The 20,432-nt window shown below is 35.5% G+C and overlaps 1 protein-coding gene across 1 annotated transcript in view; it reads left to right on the forward strand.

The window, feature by feature from the left end:
- Positions 1-8,761: 8,761 nt before the first annotated feature.
- Positions 8,762-20,432, forward strand: part of clmpb (CXADR like membrane protein b) — an 83,137-nt gene continuing 71,466 nt past the window's right edge. The window contains exon 1 of the mRNA XM_038285836.1: positions 8,762-9,241. Within this exon, the coding sequence (XP_038141764.1) occupies positions 9,211-9,241 (31 nt within the window). The 5' untranslated portion in view covers positions 8,762-9,210. The remainder of the gene's footprint in view (positions 9,242-20,432) is intronic.

Here is a 20,432-nt window from a genome sequence, read left to right on the forward strand (position 1 = left end):
AAAATGCAAGCCATGTTGAGGCAATGATATATATATATATATATATACAGTATATTATTATATTTTTTTTTTTAATCACGTGTGCTGCATTTTAGAGAATTAGGCTTTAACACAAAATCACTGTCAATGCGTCCAGTACTTATATTTAAGCACAATAGTCATCTTCACAATTTTAAACTGCTTTTTTCAGTCCATTGAAAAATGACTGTGTTGAGATTGCTACACTCTCAGTGATGTGAAACTAATCGGGGGGAAAGAGCAGTTTCCACACTGGTGACTTTTCAAGGCCCTGTGGTATAAATATCAACCATCTGTGAGGCCATCTGCATTGGGGTGCTATATCATGCACCAAGGCCAAACCACCAAATGCAGACAGGTTGCCTCCTGTGGCCCCATCTACAATGTCCACAAGACAAGTAAACAATAATGCTCGCATTAAAATCAAAAATACATCCGGTCTCAAGTATTGTTTCCTATTTATTTGTAATGAAGCCGGCCAAATACCCTAAGTGCTGTTATTCTGAAAAGCAGGAAGCAGGAAAATAAAGGTAAGCATGCACTCAATTGCCTTTTGGGTGGGTGTGTCCTGGTAGTGATGAGCTGGGCCCCTGTTTGCCTTATTGACTTTATTTCTATGTGGTGTAGATTTAACAAAATGAAAAAAAAAATCTTTAATATTTTCCTGTATTAACAGGGAACAGTTGCACAATCCATCCATCCATTCCATTCGTTTTCTCCTGCTTAGTCCTCTGTTGTCAGGGTCACGGTGGTGCAAACTCCATGCAGAAAGATCCTGGGCCAGGAATCAAACCCATAACCTTCTTGCTGCAAGGTAACAGTGCTACCCATTGCACAACCAGTTGCACAATCGTGATTAGAATTTCCTCTTGCCCCACATCCCAAAGGTTCTATTGGATTAAGACCTGGTCACCGTGGAGGCTATTGGTAGATATCAAATGTATTGTCATTTTCAAGAAATAGTCTTAAGCTTATTTGAGTTAGAATTTAAGAATTCTCTCTTCATACGAATAGGTCCAAAGTATCCAAAGTAAAATGCTGTATGTGACCATTGTTTCAATATATATGTTGCAGCATGAAAAACTGATCAACAGTCAGACAGCAGAGCACTTGTTTAAAATTTTAAGCTGAAATAAGAAGGCTGGTCTCATGTTAATGTAGGTTTTCTGCTTTTATTTTTGAGGTTGTATCCACAGTACCTTGGTTGCAATGAAAGGCTAATTAAACTGCTCCATCATTTCTGCCATCTCAGACCAAATAGGCGAGAACATGCAAGTTTTTTGCCCTTATCTTCTTTTCTTTAAATTCTCTTCATAAACCTGAGTGACGCTTGTGGTTGAAAATTCAAGCTTAATACAAAATTTTTACATTCATCCAACTTGCCTGAACCAAAAACCTTTCTTCTCCATTCTGATATTCAATTGAAACTTTAGCCAATCATCTTCACCACATCTAGATATTTAAATGTAACAAGTTCCTTAAGTTATTTGGGCAAATCAATCATTGTGTAAACAAAGCACTGAAAAGTGTAAAGTAATCTGTGGGATGATATCTAATATTTGTTGTTTATTGGCTTTTTTTAGGGCTCAGATTACATTGTCATTGACTAGATGAGGTATGCATGCTTTTGAAACCCAGCCATCCATGGCTTTCATGTGCACTTCACTCCACGGTGCTGCAGCTCAGTTCTATGTAAACCAACCTGCGTGGAGGAGAGTTTCATTGAGACTGTGACCTTTTACATTCTGCTGGAAAAATAAAAAGACAGGAAGGAGAACAGCATGGAATTACAAACAAAACACACAAGCCTGTAGCATGTCATTCACAAAGCATTGTCATTTCATGCAGAATACAGAATTATTATTAATTTCTTGCACCTGCTGCCTATCAGTTGTTGTTTTATCCATGTGTTACAACAAATTGTGAGGAAAAAGAAGTAAAACAGAAAGAGAAAAAGGAAGGCACGTGCTAGAGAGTGGGTCACTTGAGGGCAGAGAGCGAGGAAGTAAAGTGGTCACGGGATAAAGAGAATCCTTTTGTTATTTCTGTTGATTGTTAAGACAAAGAAGAGGGGAGGATTAATTTGTGTCCAGGCCCAAGAGAAGCAGTCAGTAAACAGCTGTAGTTCTCATTTTGCTGTTTGTTGACCCAACTTAGACCATGCTGCTTTCATTAAAAATCCCTCCCAAAATCCTCTCAAGAGATACATTTTGTGTGGCAGGTTTAAAAATATTGATTGAATAATCCCATATTTGAGAAGCTTGCGGACAAAATTTAGAAAAATATTAAGTAAATATGAATGTGCCTTCTGGATCTAAACAGATGTTAAACCACCTTTGATCCCAGTCATGAATCATCATAGCTTCAAAAATTACTACTAAACCAAACGGAAATATGGCATGTTTTGAATTCAACAAATTATGCCTCTTATTTAAACTACTACCAACATAGTTTGTTAAATATTAATAGGAATAACAAAAAGTGATCATTATATTACTGCTACCCCGCTAAAGATGTTTAATATTTCTGTCAAGAAAGTTTATTCAAGCAACATGATCTCACCGATCTTCCACTAATTTGTATTTGAATTTTAATAGTATTAGAAAAGGTTCCTAATACTAATACTAATTTGAGACATTCTCTTTCTATGTCCATAGACTCCAAAGATCCTTGGATCCTTGGTGGGGGCTATAAATTCAAAATAGACGTATACCAAAAACCGTATACTAAGTTATAACATGACTATATTTATATGAATATCAACAAAACATTATAAAAACACTTCATAAAAACAAAATATAATTCCATGTACAGGCTTTTGTGCATAAATATAGCCTTTCTGAGGCTTGTGAAGACAAATTTGCATTTTGCATGGTCCAATATGGTGTCACAAACCTAAAAATTATTATGTACTAGTTTAATAAAGAAGAAGCTATTAGTCTGCTTTATGTTTTTTTAATATACAAAAACTAGATTTTCTGAGAATGTGTTCATTTAAAGCAAACATGCAAATTAACAAACACCTAGAAAAAGTACACTATATTATATTATTTTTCATGTGAATTCCAGATTGTTCATTTTTCTTTGCCTTTTCTAAAAAGTGCTTTACTGTATATCAGTCCTACCTGTCTTTATCCATGCTGGGTCAGATCCTGACTAGGGGTGTGGGAAATAATCGTTTTGGCGATATATTGTGATATTCGGCTGCCCAATATAATATCGATCTTTCACTTCTTAGTATCGGTTTTCAAAAAAAAAAAATGGTTACATAAAACATTGATGGGAAAATGGGCTACCTCTACACCACCACTTTGGCAGAAAGCGCTGTGGAGCTCCTTAACTGTGCGTGCAGCACCAAATCTGTATTTGAGGCAGTCACAGTGAAAGAAAAACCCCAAACAACATGGATAATAATACCTAATCACTATTTTCTGATGAAAATATACAGCACTTGCTGTTTTATCTCATCAATTTATTTTGATAGCTGGGGAAAATATGGCAATATATAGTGATACTGCAATATCGAGATAATATCGTATCATGACCCAAGTATCGCGACATGTATCGAATCGCAACACTCATGCCAATACTCACCTCTAATCCTGACATTATAAAAAGGAGGCAGAAAAGCAGAATAAAGTGTTAGCCTAATTGCAGTTAGCCAAGCCTTCTTGCGAAGGCATAACTGCGCCCTGAGCTCTCCTGTACCTTTGTATTGCAGAGGAGTTACTGTGCATGAACAACATGGTCCACCTGGTATGGGTCCTTCGAAGTTTGTGAAAATAAGGAGACCGGAGGAGTTTTGGCTGTGAATTCAAACAGGTCTAGCCTTCCGTAGCTTTCCCACAATACACTCTTTAGAAAACATTACAGTTGACACATAAACCAGGAAAAGAATGAATACTGAATTTTTCAAAATTGTTTCTTTTAAATTTTTCTCTTTTTTTATTGTAAAGTGAACAAAGGCTACACTCATGAGAATACAGAGAGGAATAAATGTGACAACCACTGGAAACATCAACAAATAAAAGCCGATGTAGTGATATAAACCTTAATCAATTAAATAACATGCTGCTGTTGTTTTACACATCTCTGATGTTGCTGTTATTTTCCACATATCCATTACTGTAAAAATGTCCATAGCTTTATATTGGTTATTTATTCTCCAGCTGAACAATTTTTATGTTGTTAAAACACTTTACAGTAAAGTATTTCACTATTTATCTTTTAACTCTTCACTGTTATCTTATTCTTATACATTTTTCAAAGGTCCACATTTGTGTGACCATTTTTTTCTATAATCTTTTTGCTTCTGTAAATGCCAGAATTTCCCCATTGTGGGATATTAAAGGTATTTTTTATTCTGTTATATTCTATTAAGGGGTAGAAAGATATAGATAAATCTAAACAATGTATGTATAAAAAATATATCTGCAAAATATCTTATATTCAACAACAAAAATTACTGTGAAGCAAATTGTGCAGAATTAAAAAATAAAAATCATATCAGATTTATAGTCCCCACACTGCAGATATATTAGAATCTGTCCTTAAATTACAGCCAAACCCATTTACACAGTATAAAAACATTTAGATAAATTTAACAATACCCACCACATATCTGGCTCAATAACCATTAAAACTACTATTTTCATTAATTTCAGACGGAACTTTTCACATACTTGTATTATATTAAACTGAGCTTCCAGTATTCACCACTGTTCAGCACCAAATGCCTTTTTCCTCTTATTACAGAGCAGCTGGCTTGCTTAGTCTCGCAAATTAATCATCCTTCAAATCGGACGCATTTGTAGGCTGCATAAGGAGGAGTCTTGGAATCCGACCAGACCTCGGCGCTGCGCTATGACGTAATCAGCCTTAGAATCCGGCCTTTGGAGGACGCTTCCCATAAATTCGAATGCAGCCTCTATGGGCAAAGAGTTTTGCGCCCTAGGGTGGATATGTCACCAAACGGACGAAACATGGGATGATGATTTACTAGTCAATAAAGATTAAATATTTCCCTTGCACATCTAAAAAATATACATGTATATATTAAAATCCATCCATTTTCTGTCATATTTATCCCAATTGGGGTTGCAAGGGGTGCTGGTACCTATCAGCAGCTGTCTACGGGCGAGGGGCGGGGTACACCCTGGAAAGGTTGCCAGTACATCGCAGGGCAACACAGAGACCAACAGGAGAAACAACCATTCACGCACATACTCCCACCTAAGGAGTATTTAGAGAAGCCAATTAACCTGACAGCCATGTTTTTGGAAACCTGAGTACCCGGAGAAAATGAATGCATGCTCTGTAAGAACATGCAAACTATATATATATATATATATATATATATATATATATATATATATATATATATATATATATATATATATATATATATATATATATATATATATATATATATATATATATATATATATATATTTTATATTATGTTTTGTTTTGTTTTTTGTTATTATTATTATTTTTTTTTTGTCTTAATCCGGTTTATGGGGTGGGTGGGGCGATGCCCTAGCGCCTTCTATTGGCCAGCCACCACTGCCTTCATCATATGCCAAAACCACCTTGATTGTTTTTTTGGTGAAAAGCACAAGTCCTTGCAAGTTTTCATGGTGGGACAGAAAGGGAAGAACCAGTTACAGTGTCTAATGATTTGACTAAAAGACCCTGATATAACAGTGTACTCAAATGTCATTTAATGTATTGTTCTACACTTTGAAATCAGAGTTTTATTTGCTTAGACTTTAAATTCTATGTATTACTCCATGTTTTTAAATAAGCATGAACAGTTTCCTACATTTGGTTTGCTTAATTTCACTATAAAATACCTTGAGTTTAACCAAAAGCGTTTTATGAATAAACCAACATTGACATTGATGCATTGATTTAAACATAACATCCAATATCCTGCCCACAGATCCTAGTTTGATTACATTTACATCTCAGTAAGGAAATCCCCACATCACAAGGGGAGTTGTGTGCCCAATACAATAAAAAATCTACTACACTAACTACTGCGATTCTTTCAGCAAATTTGTGTGCAACTGCCATATAGTGCTCGTATAGAGGTCACGCTGCGTGGATGTAATGCTGTGAGACCAGGATGCAATGTTTACTTTTGGAGCGTGGGGGGAAATAAAATACTGAAAAGGTCACTCAGTATGTAGAAATATAGCTTTATCCAAACTCCTGGTATTTGTTGTCATCTTCACTGTATCATCTGAATTACACAATTTGCAGCTAGTTTAGAACAGATGTGCAGAAAGAATTTAACATTCTTAATATTTTTTATTTAGAAAGTAACATCACAGTTGGATGAGCCACAGAGACTTTAAGTTTCTGATTTTAAGCTGTAGTAATACAACCTTGGATTAACCTGAAGCAGATTATTATAAAAGACAGAGTGAGTTATTTTATAGAACCCACTTTCTGTGTTAGCAAATGATCATTAAGAAAACTGAACATTTTCTTGTTTTTCATGGCTTTCTTGTGGGTTAATGAATAGCTTTAGGATAGTGTTTTAGATGATGACCTTTTGTTAGTATTTAAGCTATGAACAAGCTGCTGTAATCATAATATATTCAAGTATTATGACTATTTTTACACCTTGCAAATACAGGAAATGTTATTTAGTAGCCCTGTGCTCTTTCAGGTTTGACCTTATATTGTAGATTTTATGCAAATCTTTCATACAGTTAAACAAGCCTTTTTGTTAGATTAAAACCTAAGGGTCACTGTGAAAGCCTTACACAATGTCAAGTATCAGTAGTTTCCATCGGAGGTTTACATGACATCATGATAGGCATGAATGTATTGCTAATTCTGAAGTCTAAATGATAAATTTGAACCATATTTTATAAAAAAAAAAAAAAAGATAAAATAACAGACTGAAATCTAAATCTGACTTGTTAATCAGTTCAAGAGCCATAAAGGCTCAGATGTATATATTATGTAATATTGACCTCAATGTTTCTGGCTAGTTGCAAAGTAATTTTTTTTTTTCAGCCATAAAGAATTGATTGAAATTGATCGTTTTATAACTTACATAGCAAGTGTAAAGCTATATTTAAGTTAATTGTCTTGTTGTAGCTACCACCTGTGTTTCGAGTTGAAACGATCAGACTCAAATTGTAATTTTATTATTAATATAAAGGGATCTAGATTTATAAAAATCTAGGCTAAACATAATCCTAGTTTTCTACACTAAAGTGAGCTTAACATCAAACCTGACAATGTTTGGTAGGCCTGAAGGACCTATCAGCAGACTTTGAGAATATAAGATTAACTTTGCTGTATCACAAATGAAAAATTGCATGGAGTGGGCACAATGCAATTCATGGACTCCGGCACGCTGTGCTCCAGGAAGCTTATTTACGCATCAAGCGGCACAAAGGTGCTACACAACGGTGGTGAGAAAGGTGAGCTTAAATGACAGCTCACCACAAATATACAACTGAATCTGCGTGTGTGCAGAAAAAGATAGCTAACGGGAAGAGCGCACAGGATGTAAACATATCACCAGAATGGTTGACAGTTAGGAGAACCACTTATTAAGATATCCACCCGGAAATAAAAGATAATTTTAAATCCATAAATCATTTTAAACCATACCGATGTATATGTCCATAGCTTTTTCAGCAAGGACCGGATTGAAAATCAGTGATTAAAATTAGTGATTTATTTGGAAATTAATGTGTGCATTCGTTTTCATGTACGTTTGTTTTGATCTGTATTGATTGACCCTAAGATGTTTTTGATGCCTATCAGTTTTCAGCTGCCCCTTAGGGCAATTTGTCCCCTGCCTAGCCACCCCTATGAAAATTGTTTGGAATCGCCACTGTTCCCAACATCAACATAAAAATGTACAGAGTTTGCTTAAACAACTGGGTCCGTGAAAGAGAATGAACGTTTAAATTAATGCTACTGATTCTCCTAAGAGTGGTTAAAAGGCCTACAGCCTACCTAACACTCACTGATGGCAACAACAAATATCTGGTAGAGATGTAACCTTAGAAAAACTTAAATTAGCAAAATTGTGCATCCGTAAGAGATTGCTGTCCTATCCTTTACTTATAAATTGTATTTATTAATTTTAATTAGTCTATTTTTGGAATCCCCCATTAGTGCATCAAGCCATCTCCATACTTCCTGGTGTCCAAATTAAGAGAACAGAGGATTAAAAATACTCTGTGACCTCATCCAAAATGAAATAGACTCTATTCTTGTTTTATAAAAAATATTGCAATTGTTTTAAATTAACAAGAAAAGGTAAATCAACAAAAAAAGTTACAAATTCACAAGGCATTCATGCTCATGATGCACATATAACATCCTGTGAATGCTATAATAAATGCGTTCAAACTGCTACCTTCTGGTAGCATAAAAAACACACATTTACACATGCAGCAAGATCATATTTGAAAGGATTATTCATTTACTATGACAGTGGCCACATAAATCAACTTGTCAGTTGAAGTGGTAATTTCTCACACTGGTAAACAAATCATTATTGTATCATTCTGTACTTTGAACACACACAAAAATAAACTAAATTCAGGTATATTTATTTTCAAGCATAATTTGCTTTTTTGTTGTTTTAAAGCGAATATACAGCAGCTACAGGGTGACACGCACCCTCCCATCAATCCGTTCAGTGTGCTGTAAGATGCTCTGGATGCGTAAGAGAACTTCAGACTCTAGAGGTCTCCATCCTTCAGCATCCCCTCATCAGCCACCTATTCGCCCTCTCCTCCTCTTTGGGTGCTTTGTGCGGCGGAGGAGGAGAAGAGGAGAGGCTGCCCGAGGAGGAGACAGAGGGGAGCCTGAAACCAACACGTCCCACGCCAGATCCACACAACCTGGGGGCAACTTTGATTTGGACGCATGCGATGCACATGACAATGAAGAGAAAGAGCCACATTTCTGCCTCTTTCTCTCCCTCCTGCTCTCCTTGGGAGGCTTAGATGAGTCGGGCGTGTGCAACATACTACTACTGTACGTCCTTGGACTGAGGCGCTGAATGAAGATTTATTTGTGTGTGATTTCGCTGTTAAGCTCGCTGATGGTGCCGCCTCGCCGTGCCTGCGCTTAGGTCAGCCCAATGAATCCAGAGGCGGTCTGAGCGCATTGTTTCCTGCTCCGTTGCTTTTGGGATTTCCAGCCGTGATGTCTGCAATCTTGCGCTCTTTGTTTCTGGGTAAGTCATTTTAGGTTTCTTTAACAGCTCAGAAATACAGCCAATTAACGGAGCGCGTGCCTTTAACAATTTCCACTAATAAGTGAATTAATTGTAAATATTTTTTATCCCAATCATTTAGAAATCGTCATAAAAAAGCACGTCTGAGCGCTTTATTTCGGTATCATGTCAGAATATACTGCCTTACAGTAAGGAATGGCACAGAATGATTCATGTAGGTTGTATTAAAAGCTCCATTTGTGCTTTGTTTAAAGACATCATGGAAAAGCAGACGTCAGCTTTAATCTGTAAGCCATAGTTGTTGCTCTTTTTAAAGGGATCTATTAGAATAAGGCTAAATTAATGGGATAAAAGTTCACTTGACCCATCCTTTTAACTGTTGTCTCCAGATTTATATACCATGCAGTCAAGTTCTTTAGAGGAAGGCCTGCTGTGATTAAACCCCTCTAGTGACAACTAATGTAAACAAATATATGCATGTACTTTCTTATTTTGCCCCAGGTTGTGGCAGCAAGGGTTTTATTCTGCAAATGTCTTAAATAGTTACCAAATATTTCTATTTAAACCATTCGCTTCACTTACATTGCATGTCATGAAATTAAAGCAATCGGTATGCTTCTTGTGCAAATCCAAACATTGCTGTTGCACAACCTACTCAGTCAATTCCTGGTCTGCAGCTAAGTGAATGCTTTATTCTGCTCTGACTTCACTGATTTGAAGTTTCTGTTATAATATCTTCAGAGTTTTATCATGACGTTCAGTAAGTCGTGTCACACAACATGTCTTGCTCATGTTCTAATACCTGCTAGGAACTGAGAAAAAAACAAAATCATGAGTGCTGGTTAGAATGGTGTTTGAATAGCAGTGGCTTATTTGAACAAGTTTAGAGCTCCCTGTGATATGGTTTAGGAATGGTTTGGTATAAGGGGAATATGCATGTAACACAGCAGCAGTTTTTCACCTAAAGGCTGACCTTTTGGAGTTCAACTTTAAGTGTTTGTCCTCTTGGGTATACAAAAACAGTGGAGAGAATGCAGTTGGCCCCATCATGTGATGATTTTAGCAAGGGCTTGTAAAAATGTGTGTAATTGCTATATATATAAGTTCCATTAAGGCTTCAAGTCTACTATGACAATGGGCCGGTTATGAAACACTGAACAATGCAAATATTATGCTGACTGATCTGGGAAGGTTTAGATGCTTACCTACTCTGTTTTGGATGCTTGTTTTCAGCTGATTTTTGCATTATCATTTATGATTTTAAGAAGTCCCCGTTGTAGTTGTTACTTTTGTTGTGATCAAGATACAATTGAGCAAGTAGAAGTATACCAACATCTCCTGGCACAACATCTCAATATATGTATAAAACCCTTTATTTTTATTGTGAAAGGGTTTGTGTTTGGTTACTTCAGCATGCAAGCAAACATCCTAGCCTTTGCCCAGGACAAGACAGTTTTCAATGGGGCCCTTCCTATTATTTCAATAATAGTGGAACATGTATTAATACAGACATTTATCCCCTTGTTCCCTCTTTCTGTTAACCCATTACTCAACTGTTCCCTTCTTCCCTTTTCTGTTTGCTCAATATTTAGGATTTATTTTTTTGGTTTGTTTTCTACATTAGAGCAGGTACTAGTTGTTGTTGCTGCTTTATAGGACATACGCTATGTTTACCTGGACATAATTAATCAAAGTAAATATCTGATCAAGCTAAAAAATGTGTAATGTAACCATAGGCTTAGACTTACTTGGACAACTTTTATTGTCATTTTGTACACAGTTACACAAAAATAAATTTCATTTTGTATAGCTTTCATGACATTTTCATTTCCGCAGCAGTCATCAAATCTAAACAGTGTGAGAGAAAAACATGGTGCAAAAAAATTTATTGATGTGGAAGTTCAAAGCATTGAATATATATGGCACAATTATGCACTATATATATTTATATATGTTACATAGGAAGTATTCTACAGTATTCCATTCCCCTGCATTGTCAGGATCAAAATGAAATTATTATCTGGTGGTTTATACGGATTGATAATTAATTTGGCGTGCATGTAAACGCTTGTCAGGACAAGTTGTCCCTAGTGCGCATGTGTACACTATTTCCATGAAGTATGTTTGCTATGAGTGGCTTGACGCTATGTCAGAATATGTTAGGATTATTTATGTTGATATAAACGATTCAATCCTATTATTTTTTGTTACTATGTCCAAATACATTTTACATAAGTTAATTAAGAATGTTCTGATGTATTATTGTCATCTAGGAATTTTTAATTCATTAATATGCAGCATTTTTGGCTCCCCGCCAATAAGAAAAAAGCTGGATCGGCCTGTTATTTCAAGTTTATTCTGCTCTTTGTAGGGCAGGTTTTGCTTTTAGCTCTAAATGCCATGATATGAACCTTATTTTTAGCAGTTAAAGTTTTACGTAGGCGTATATGCATAGTGATTAGGGCACATCTACTACTGGAATCAAACTACAAGTTACATAACTATGCATCCATTAATGTTTACCAGCCTCCAATCTAGAGGGCTAGCTGTAGTTATGGAGTGGCTGCCTGACCCAGGGGTCTCTGTCTGTAGCGAATCATGCATTTTATATTGGAATAGAGTGACTTAATCAACTCAAAGTCAGAGGTTGCAAAACAGCCTAACCATTAGGAAGAGAAAATGAATAAAACTCAATTTTTAAATATTGGGCTTATATTTCTATATTTTATACAAAGCATAAAAAATAATTTATTGAATTGTTTAGAAAAAAATTGAGGAAAATGCATATTAATATGATTTTATTAGATTATTATATATTAGATAATGTAAATATCCCAGATTATAGCCTTAGGCTAATTTCCATCTGGACTCCCTCCTGGCAGGTTGATGTCACAGACAAATAAGATATTTACAAAACACACTAAACAAAGACAGATAGAGACATCATTAACTGCGTCATCGTTAGTACAGGCACACAAAAAGTCAACGACTATAAGAAAGAAACCAAAAAAAAAAGTTATTTGTATTTCACTGCTCTAAATAATATTTGGAGGACGCAGTACTTAAAAAAGACAACACATTTGCCTAATGTGTTGATAGAAAATAAAATGTATCATTATTGTTGCACAGGGGTAATAAAGCCGTCCTTTTGTTTCATCAGTTTTATTTTGACATATTTACTTAAGCTAAGATATAGTTGTTCTAGATTTAAAAGTTGCTTTTAAGTGCTAATTTGGCAGTGATGCTCTTTCAACAGTAACATTGGGGATATTGCATTATGGTATTAGACAGGCTACATGCTATTGTAGCCAGACTGCAGTTAACTTTTCTACCATCATTCTAGCCTTGGATTTGTTGCTTTGGTTTGTGAAAGTACTTTGTATAAGTGTGAATTGGAACACAGCTCTGTTTTTCCTATCTATGTTTCCCACAAATGTTTGGCAGGGTGTGAAGAGAAGTTATCTTTATGTGACCTTACAACAAAGAAGCCACAAAACAGGCAGCATTTTGTTTGCTCTGTAAAAAAAGAGATGATATACGTTTTGAAAGAGATAAACAATATTGTTCAGATACTTAACCAAGTAAAAGCTTATTCACAGGTGTTTTTATGAGTCTAGTCTGTGTTTGACCACCTAGTTTACTATTCTACTGTTTAATCCATATAAAGCACATTGAATTGTCTTTGTACTGAATTGCCTAGTTCACAATTTCACAGTTTGAAATTGTGAAATCTTCTTTTCTTTTTTTAAGAACTCACAAAGGATTTTTTATTACAAATATCCACTGTAGAATTTTACAATCATGAAAATCAGAACATAGAGACCAGTCATCATGGAAATGAAGTTCTGCACATTTATTTTAAATGTTTAGAAGTTTATCTGCTTAATCATGTTTTAATTTGTTTCATTGAGTTGACGTACAAAATTAATCTGAGATTCCAGTTAATGTGTTGAAATGAAATTCATACATTACACATTAATTATACGGGTTTGATGTGTTTGTAGCTAATAATAGTGCCCCTGCTTTCTTAAAATAACCTCATGCATGTGCCTGAAGTATTAATAGACTTGTTGCCACGGTGAGGCTTTTTTCTCTTCCTGTTTACTTAAATTGAATGTCCTCCATTTTATTTGGTTAAAATTATGATTTTTCTGCATGTCCAAAAACAAAAAATCACAAAAACTAAGGCTGTTTTTCCCATTTAACTCAGTGTTTAGTTTCAATGGAGCACAATGACTAAGTAAAAAAAGATGAAAGAGGGAAAAAAAAACTAAGCCAGAAAAGGGGTTATCACATTACAAAAGAATCTATATTCTTTAATACAGGCTTCTCTGTATATTTAGCTTTGGCCTTGCCCATCCTGAGACATCCTTAAATTAATATCTGCTGGAGATGTAACATCCAGCGTTCACATTACAGATAAGTAGCACAATTAATTGCCACAGAGAGTTCTTCTGCTCCCTTCGGTAACTCTGCCCAGACGAGGTAAGAAGCAGAACAAGGTCAAATAAAGTAACTCTTTCTCTCTCTCTGACAGAGTGGTGCGTTTTGAGATCTGGCCAGGTAAAGACGAGTGATAGATTGTTCCTCTGGGCAGAATGAAAGAATTTTTGAGCGACTGTCCGAGGTACAATAACACAGTCCAAGACCCTAGACAGAAATGTAATTGGAAAGCGTGAGCAACTCTTATGAGGGATCCAAACCTCTGCACTCGGAGTGCAATAAGGATCTTAACATCCCTTGATGTGCTGGTCCGTGTAGTCCTGCATTCGTATGTGGATAACAGTAGGATGAAGGCTGTGTATAAACATGCATTTTAACATTAGATGTAGATAAAGAGAGCAGTGGCTCCGTACAGAAATTCTGTCCCCATTCTATATTTAGCATAGCTGGCAGGGCAGGCTGAGGATCTCTGAAATGTGAAGATGACAGGAGCCTCCTGAGCCAGAGGTTATAAAGTGACATCTTGATGTGCTTGTGCCTGAATCACACTCCCCCACACACACATAGCCAGTCAAAGACTTTTGACATTCCAAGTCACAGAGTTTTCTGATATTTGACATCTAGTTATGATGCATTCAAGCTTGCTTTTGATCTTGTTTTTGACTTACAATATTCTTCTGCATTGTCAGTTGGCATCCCCTATGTATTTCCCAGCTTTGAAAGTATTGTTTATGGAGTCTACGGCAGGAATTTGAAAGCTCTGTTTGTGGCATTCGTCTTGTGCTTTTAGATTCTCAGAAAATACTTCGAAGTCACCTGCAAGTTTCCTTATTGATTTTTAAGTAATCCTTATGTCCAAACAACAAATTTGTGCTTTAACATTGGTGTGTTTAATGAAGTGAGTTACAGCAAAATCAATTTTCAAAAAGGGAAGGGGAAAAAGAAACACAAAAATGCCATACATGTTTTCTGTACAGATTATAACATTAAATGTATAAACAAAAAAAGTACTAGAAGATTTTAAATCCTGTTAACAGGTTTTCCACCATGGATTTACTGGATTTATACAATTAATCTTGCTGGTCTGAAAACAGTGTGCTTTCCCCTTATTGGTGTTTTTGGGGATCTTGTTAAAAATACAAACTCCAACAGCATACAGTACGCTCTACAGCATGAGGCGCCATGATCTCTCCAAGGATTTAAATGTTTTTCAAATTGATCAATGATCCCTAAATATGTAAGAAACAGGCTTTACACCACCCTACTGTATATCCCAAAAGCTTGGGATATACTATGCAATAGGATATATGCTATATAATACACTTTTATTAACTGTTTGTGCACCAAACGTTCAGCCCCTGAACTTTAAGAGAACATGTCTTTTTGGATTTGGTTGAAGTTTATGAGATTATTTATTCAGGTTAATAATCAGCTTTATGTTCTAGGTATGTATATACATACCAGGAATTTGACTTTGGATCATACAATGTTTATGATGCACTTATTTATGTAATAACACAATAATACAGTTATAAAATAAAGTGGAGCTGTAGTGCAATTAGCAGATTGCAGGCGATACAGAGATAAATTAGTAGATATTAGAATAAGTGGTAACTAGTGAACATGGGATAAATGGAGGTAGAGTTGCTGGTGGTTCCTGACACTGTGAGTAAGAGTGAGCAGCTCATTAAAGTGATGGCTTGTGGAGAGAAATAGTTCCTGGATCTGTTGGTTTTGTCATACAGTGCTCTGTGGTGCCTACCAGAGGGCAGAGGTTGGAAGCAGTTATGACCAGGGTAAAAAATAAATTAGGTCTGCAGTGATTTTTCCTACCAATCTGGTTCTGGAAATATAAAATCCAGAGGCAGAACTTTAATGTTTCTTTAGAAGGGTTCACGATAACAAGCATGTATATTTGCTTCTTTTATCTGTAACTAAGGACCACCTACTGTACTTGACTTCTGGCATTGCATGAACAATCTCACTGCTTTTATTTCACAACATAAAACTTTCATTTGATTCTTTTGCTACACAAAATCAGTAGCATGAATACCAAGACAGTCACTGGTTTTCTATTTCTCCACTACATGTATTAGTTAACTATTTGCCCCATAGAAATATAATTTCATACACATATTATAGATTAACCGTGCAGCATGTCAATACAGATTTTATAATGCAGCCTCTCTCACATTTACAATGTAGGCCATGGATTGGAGTAAGAAAAGCTGATATTTATCACAGTTTTCTCTGCATCGTAATTTGACTTTTTGCCTAAATTCCAATATCAGTTGTTTCACATGCAACAAATGGTGTGAATAGATTTTCTGGTGTGAGAAGATTGTTTTAGTAAAAGCAAAAATTGGCCAATCAGAATGGTTCTGCAAGGGCACAGCACTGTGAAACACTAAAAGTCCAACCCTGGGTCACGGATCAGGCCTCTCACATAAGTACAAAGGTTAAGCCATCCTTAAAAAGAAAAAGACAGATATACTAAAAAAAAAAAACACCTGCAATGCACTTTACTTTCTGAAGCTTAAGTTATTTGATCATAGCATGTTTCCTCATATGATGAGACATCCCATTTTCTTTTTTTATTTGTCTTAGAGATTCTTTTTTTCCATCTAACATGATGCTTTGAGACATGGGAGCTTGGTAATCTAACACTGTGAAATCAATGCTATCCTTAAAGTTGGAAACATTTGCAGGTCAAAAGGTGTTTTGTAAAGAAATTACTTTTATTCCTAAAAGTAGTGGTTTGTGTTATGTTGCATTTTGGTTAACGTTAATGAATAGTCTTCTGCAGGACAGATTATTGCTTTATTCTCTCAGTAAAAGGGGCCATTTCTACAATCTTTTATATAGTATTTAGGCCTACTCATTATTTTCAGATATTTCTCTGCCTTTGTGAAAAGCAAGAACCAAGCCTAAACAGAGAGGAGTTTGTGCGGTTTCTCTGACCTGCAGACCCCTCCCCCTTTCAACCTTCTCAGAGGAAAATTGTTGCCAGATTATTTTGGAATGTATGAACAGGAACTGCCTTTTTCACTTTACTGCTAATCTTTGACAGATGTTCTGGGGAGGCTCACGTTCACATTAACTGGAGCCACATGGCAATTCTCCACACAAGTATGCTGCATAGTTCTGCAGTATTAGGAACAATAACAGGCAGATAATTCACACACATTAATTTCTATGCTATACAATAGTTTAAACATAGAATGATTCATATTTATAGGGGTCTCTTCTCTCATGGAAAAATTACTGAAGTGTTTTGTAAATAACTTTTCTTTTTTAAACATCTATGGTTTTATAACTTACGCAGTTATATAACCTTGTCTAACAAATTGTACCCCCCTTACCTTTCCCCAGCAATATTTCTTTCTGTCAACTGAACCATGATGAGGCTTTTTTATAGGCTACTATCTCGCTGATACTTCAGAAGTGCTTCAGCTGCATTTTTTCTGATACACAAGGTAGTGATCTACAGCTGCATCATGCGAAGTACGCACTTTTAACCCCCAATAAGATACATATGCGGAGGCTGCAAAAATAGTTTGCAGGGCTTTCCATCATGAGGTTTGGCTAAACCAAATATGTCTGCTGTTGTTACAGTTCGGTGTCATATATGTTTAGAGTAATTCCTTATATTTACTTCCTGATATAAAGGAAAATATTCCATCTTATTGTACGGTGTCCAAAATGTATACTTAATACAAGGGTGTAACTTTGTGAGGAAAGTTGGTGGGAACACACTATAAGGGTGGCTGCTGATACTCCTGCAGTTACAGGACCCGGCAGCTTATATTCATTTAATTCTTTCCTATTGTTGAGAATGTCAAAATACACTAATATGTATATAGATAGATAGATAGATAGATAGATGGATGGATGGATGGATGGATGGATGGATGGATGGATGGATGGATGGATGGATGGATGGATGGATGGATGGATGGATGGATGGATGGATGGATGGATGGATGGATGGATGGATGGATAGATAGATAGATAGATAGATAGATAGATAGATAGATAGATAGATAGATAGATAGATAGTTAGTTAGTTAGTTAGTTAGTTAGTTAGTTAGTTAGTTAGTTAGTTAGTTAGTTAGTTAGTTAGTTAGTTAGTTAGTTAGTTAGTTAGTAATGGTGCTTCCTTGGGCATCTCTTGTCTACAATTTCAAATAGGAAGACCAAAGAAAGAAAATAAATGGAACCTTTTAGTATGAGTTTCATAAGTTCATACAAGTAATTTGTATTTTTCTAAAAATATGTGTTAAGAAATATGTTTCTATTAGAAAATAAAAGATATAATAATAGATGAATGTAAAATGATAATGATAATAATAGTAAGTTTATAATTAAGAATTATAGTAATGTAATTATTTTCTCAATTCCCACAGCCCACTATAACTACATGCGCAGCACTCAAAATAACAGTCCTCTTAAATGAATTATTTTCCATATTTAATAGCATTCTTAAATTTGTTTTATGGTAAATCAATGGTGAAACAATACATTAGATAGGCATTAAACAATTTTCTTTGGGACATTTACCTCTTTGTAATAATAGAAATGACTGAATATGACTAATGAGAAGACATTATGGATTGCCTTTTATCCATTAGTATACATAAAAAACCCTCACAAATGTCAGCATCACTGGCATCCTGTGTTTACCTGCCTAGTAGACGCTGTGCCACTTATATAATTCTCTACAGTCTTGCTTTTTATTAGATACATATTTGTCTTTTTTGGGCCTAAACTTAGTACTGTTTTCCGTAACAAAGGTGTCATAACTGTTTAAATTGTTCTGCACAAACTAGCTTTCAGCCTTTCATAATATTTCACGTTTCCAACACATTGAAGGCAAAGGAAAGGAGCTTCTTTACATCTAAATTCTTTGCATGACCTTCAAATGTGTTCATACAGAGAGGTTCAAGTGCAGTCCAGAAAGGTGTACAGTAGCTTTTAGAAGCTTCAACCATTATTAAATCAATGGTGCTGTTGAATTTTGGTCCGCAGTGGAAGAGAGGCTATTTAAAATTCTTAAATTGTTAAAAACATACTTTGAAACCTATATTCTAAATCTCACAAAACTAAAACACTTAGATTTACATATGCATAAAAAATATTTTCCCATGTTTTTCTAACCCCATTATCACCTATTGTCTTGTTTTGTGAATTTGATGTACTGTAACAGTCTTAGTAAAGGGATGTTTCAATTATTTTCAAGAGCAACCAAGGATTTCAAATCTTTTTAATCAACCTGTTTACACAATCTAATATTCTCTACAGAATTCCATAAAAACAGATAATGTAATTGTTTTCCCCTATTTGCTAAAGCATTAAATTAAGCTATTTCCCAACTACTTCTGGTCAGAGCACCACCTTTAGGGAGGTCCTGCTGGAAGCTGCATTAGTCATAGAAGTCAGATATGAACGTAAACAGTACAGTTTCTTTAAAACACTTTATTTTTGTTTTAAAAACCTTGCTCCATTGAAGAGAAATCTAGGTTATTTGCAAAAATCTTGTTCTGACACATTTTAATGAACTAAATACCATGTGCGATCTAATTGCATCATTACACCTTTGTCATGGTATGTTGATAAAAAAGATAATTTCAGCCATGATCATTTTATCCAAAATCACACACCTCCAGCCTTTTAGTCAAAAGTGATTGTGAAGGATAGTGGTACTAGTATAATTACAGCTTTTACTTTCCTAAGAAAATATTAAGTGATTTGCATCTTGTAGGCATTAGTTCTGGATTCTAATCAAGTGGTAGGATCGCTTTATGTAATTAGTGAGTAAATCAGGAAGCAAACAAAACTGAGATAAATGCTGATGTCTGTCTATGGCAGAGAAAAAACAGTCTTGCATGGATTCACCCCACTCAATGTCCATCCTAATTCTTTGCAGCTATTGACAGTACACGGAATGGGATTTAATGGTGAGTGCAGATGTGATTAAAATTCAGACACCTTGCAAAAACACCATTTAAAATGATTTGTTTATCAGGGGAGAGGTTGAGATGCTATCATCTGTGTGCCCACAGCCCTTTTGCGGTGCTTTCAAGTGCTTTCTGCCTCAGTGAAAACTGGCAGTGCCGGGTAACGCTGCCGTGTTTTTCCTCTTTAAGCAGAACATGCTTTTGATCAATGTTCTATGTCTTTGAGACCCGGGATATCTCCAGTTTTCTAAGAAGCTGAGCAATCCAGGTGTTTCTGAAAATAAACTGCCAAAATAGCTAAATTCCTGTTACTGCAATGCAGGTTAGTGAATGCATCAATGGCACTGAGAAGGAAAAACTGCATTTATTGATTAACAATTTACAGCTAATTAGCACAGTTGTGGCCCCACAGCGTTAAGGAAGAGGTCAAATCTTCCAGTCAGCTTCAAGCTGAGTGGCATGACTTGTTTTCTTAAACTCTAATTGAACAGAAAGGGTTTATTTATTGCTGAATAAATCATATTTTTGGAAAGTGCCAAATCTGGAAAACTACTTTTTAATAATTTATTATTTCTCAGCTTTTGTTTAGTAGGTTAATTGGTGGTTTTAGTGTACCTGTCTGACCCCTGCTGACTATTATGGTCACAATTCAGCTATGACAATTGTTTCTCTTCCTATGAACTAAGTATAAGCAGAAAAACATGAATCTACATAAAGGATAATAGAAAATTATTGAAACGATGAGAGATTTTTATTGTTCCACCACATTTTGGAACAGTTGAAACCAAAAA

The sequence above is a fragment of the Cyprinodon tularosa genome, unplaced genomic scaffold, assembly GCF_016077235.1.
Source record: "Cyprinodon tularosa strain WSP-4 unplaced genomic scaffold, ASM1607723v1 ctg215, whole genome shotgun sequence".
Classification (NCBI taxonomy): domain Eukaryota; kingdom Metazoa; phylum Chordata; class Actinopteri; order Cyprinodontiformes; family Cyprinodontidae; genus Cyprinodon; species Cyprinodon tularosa.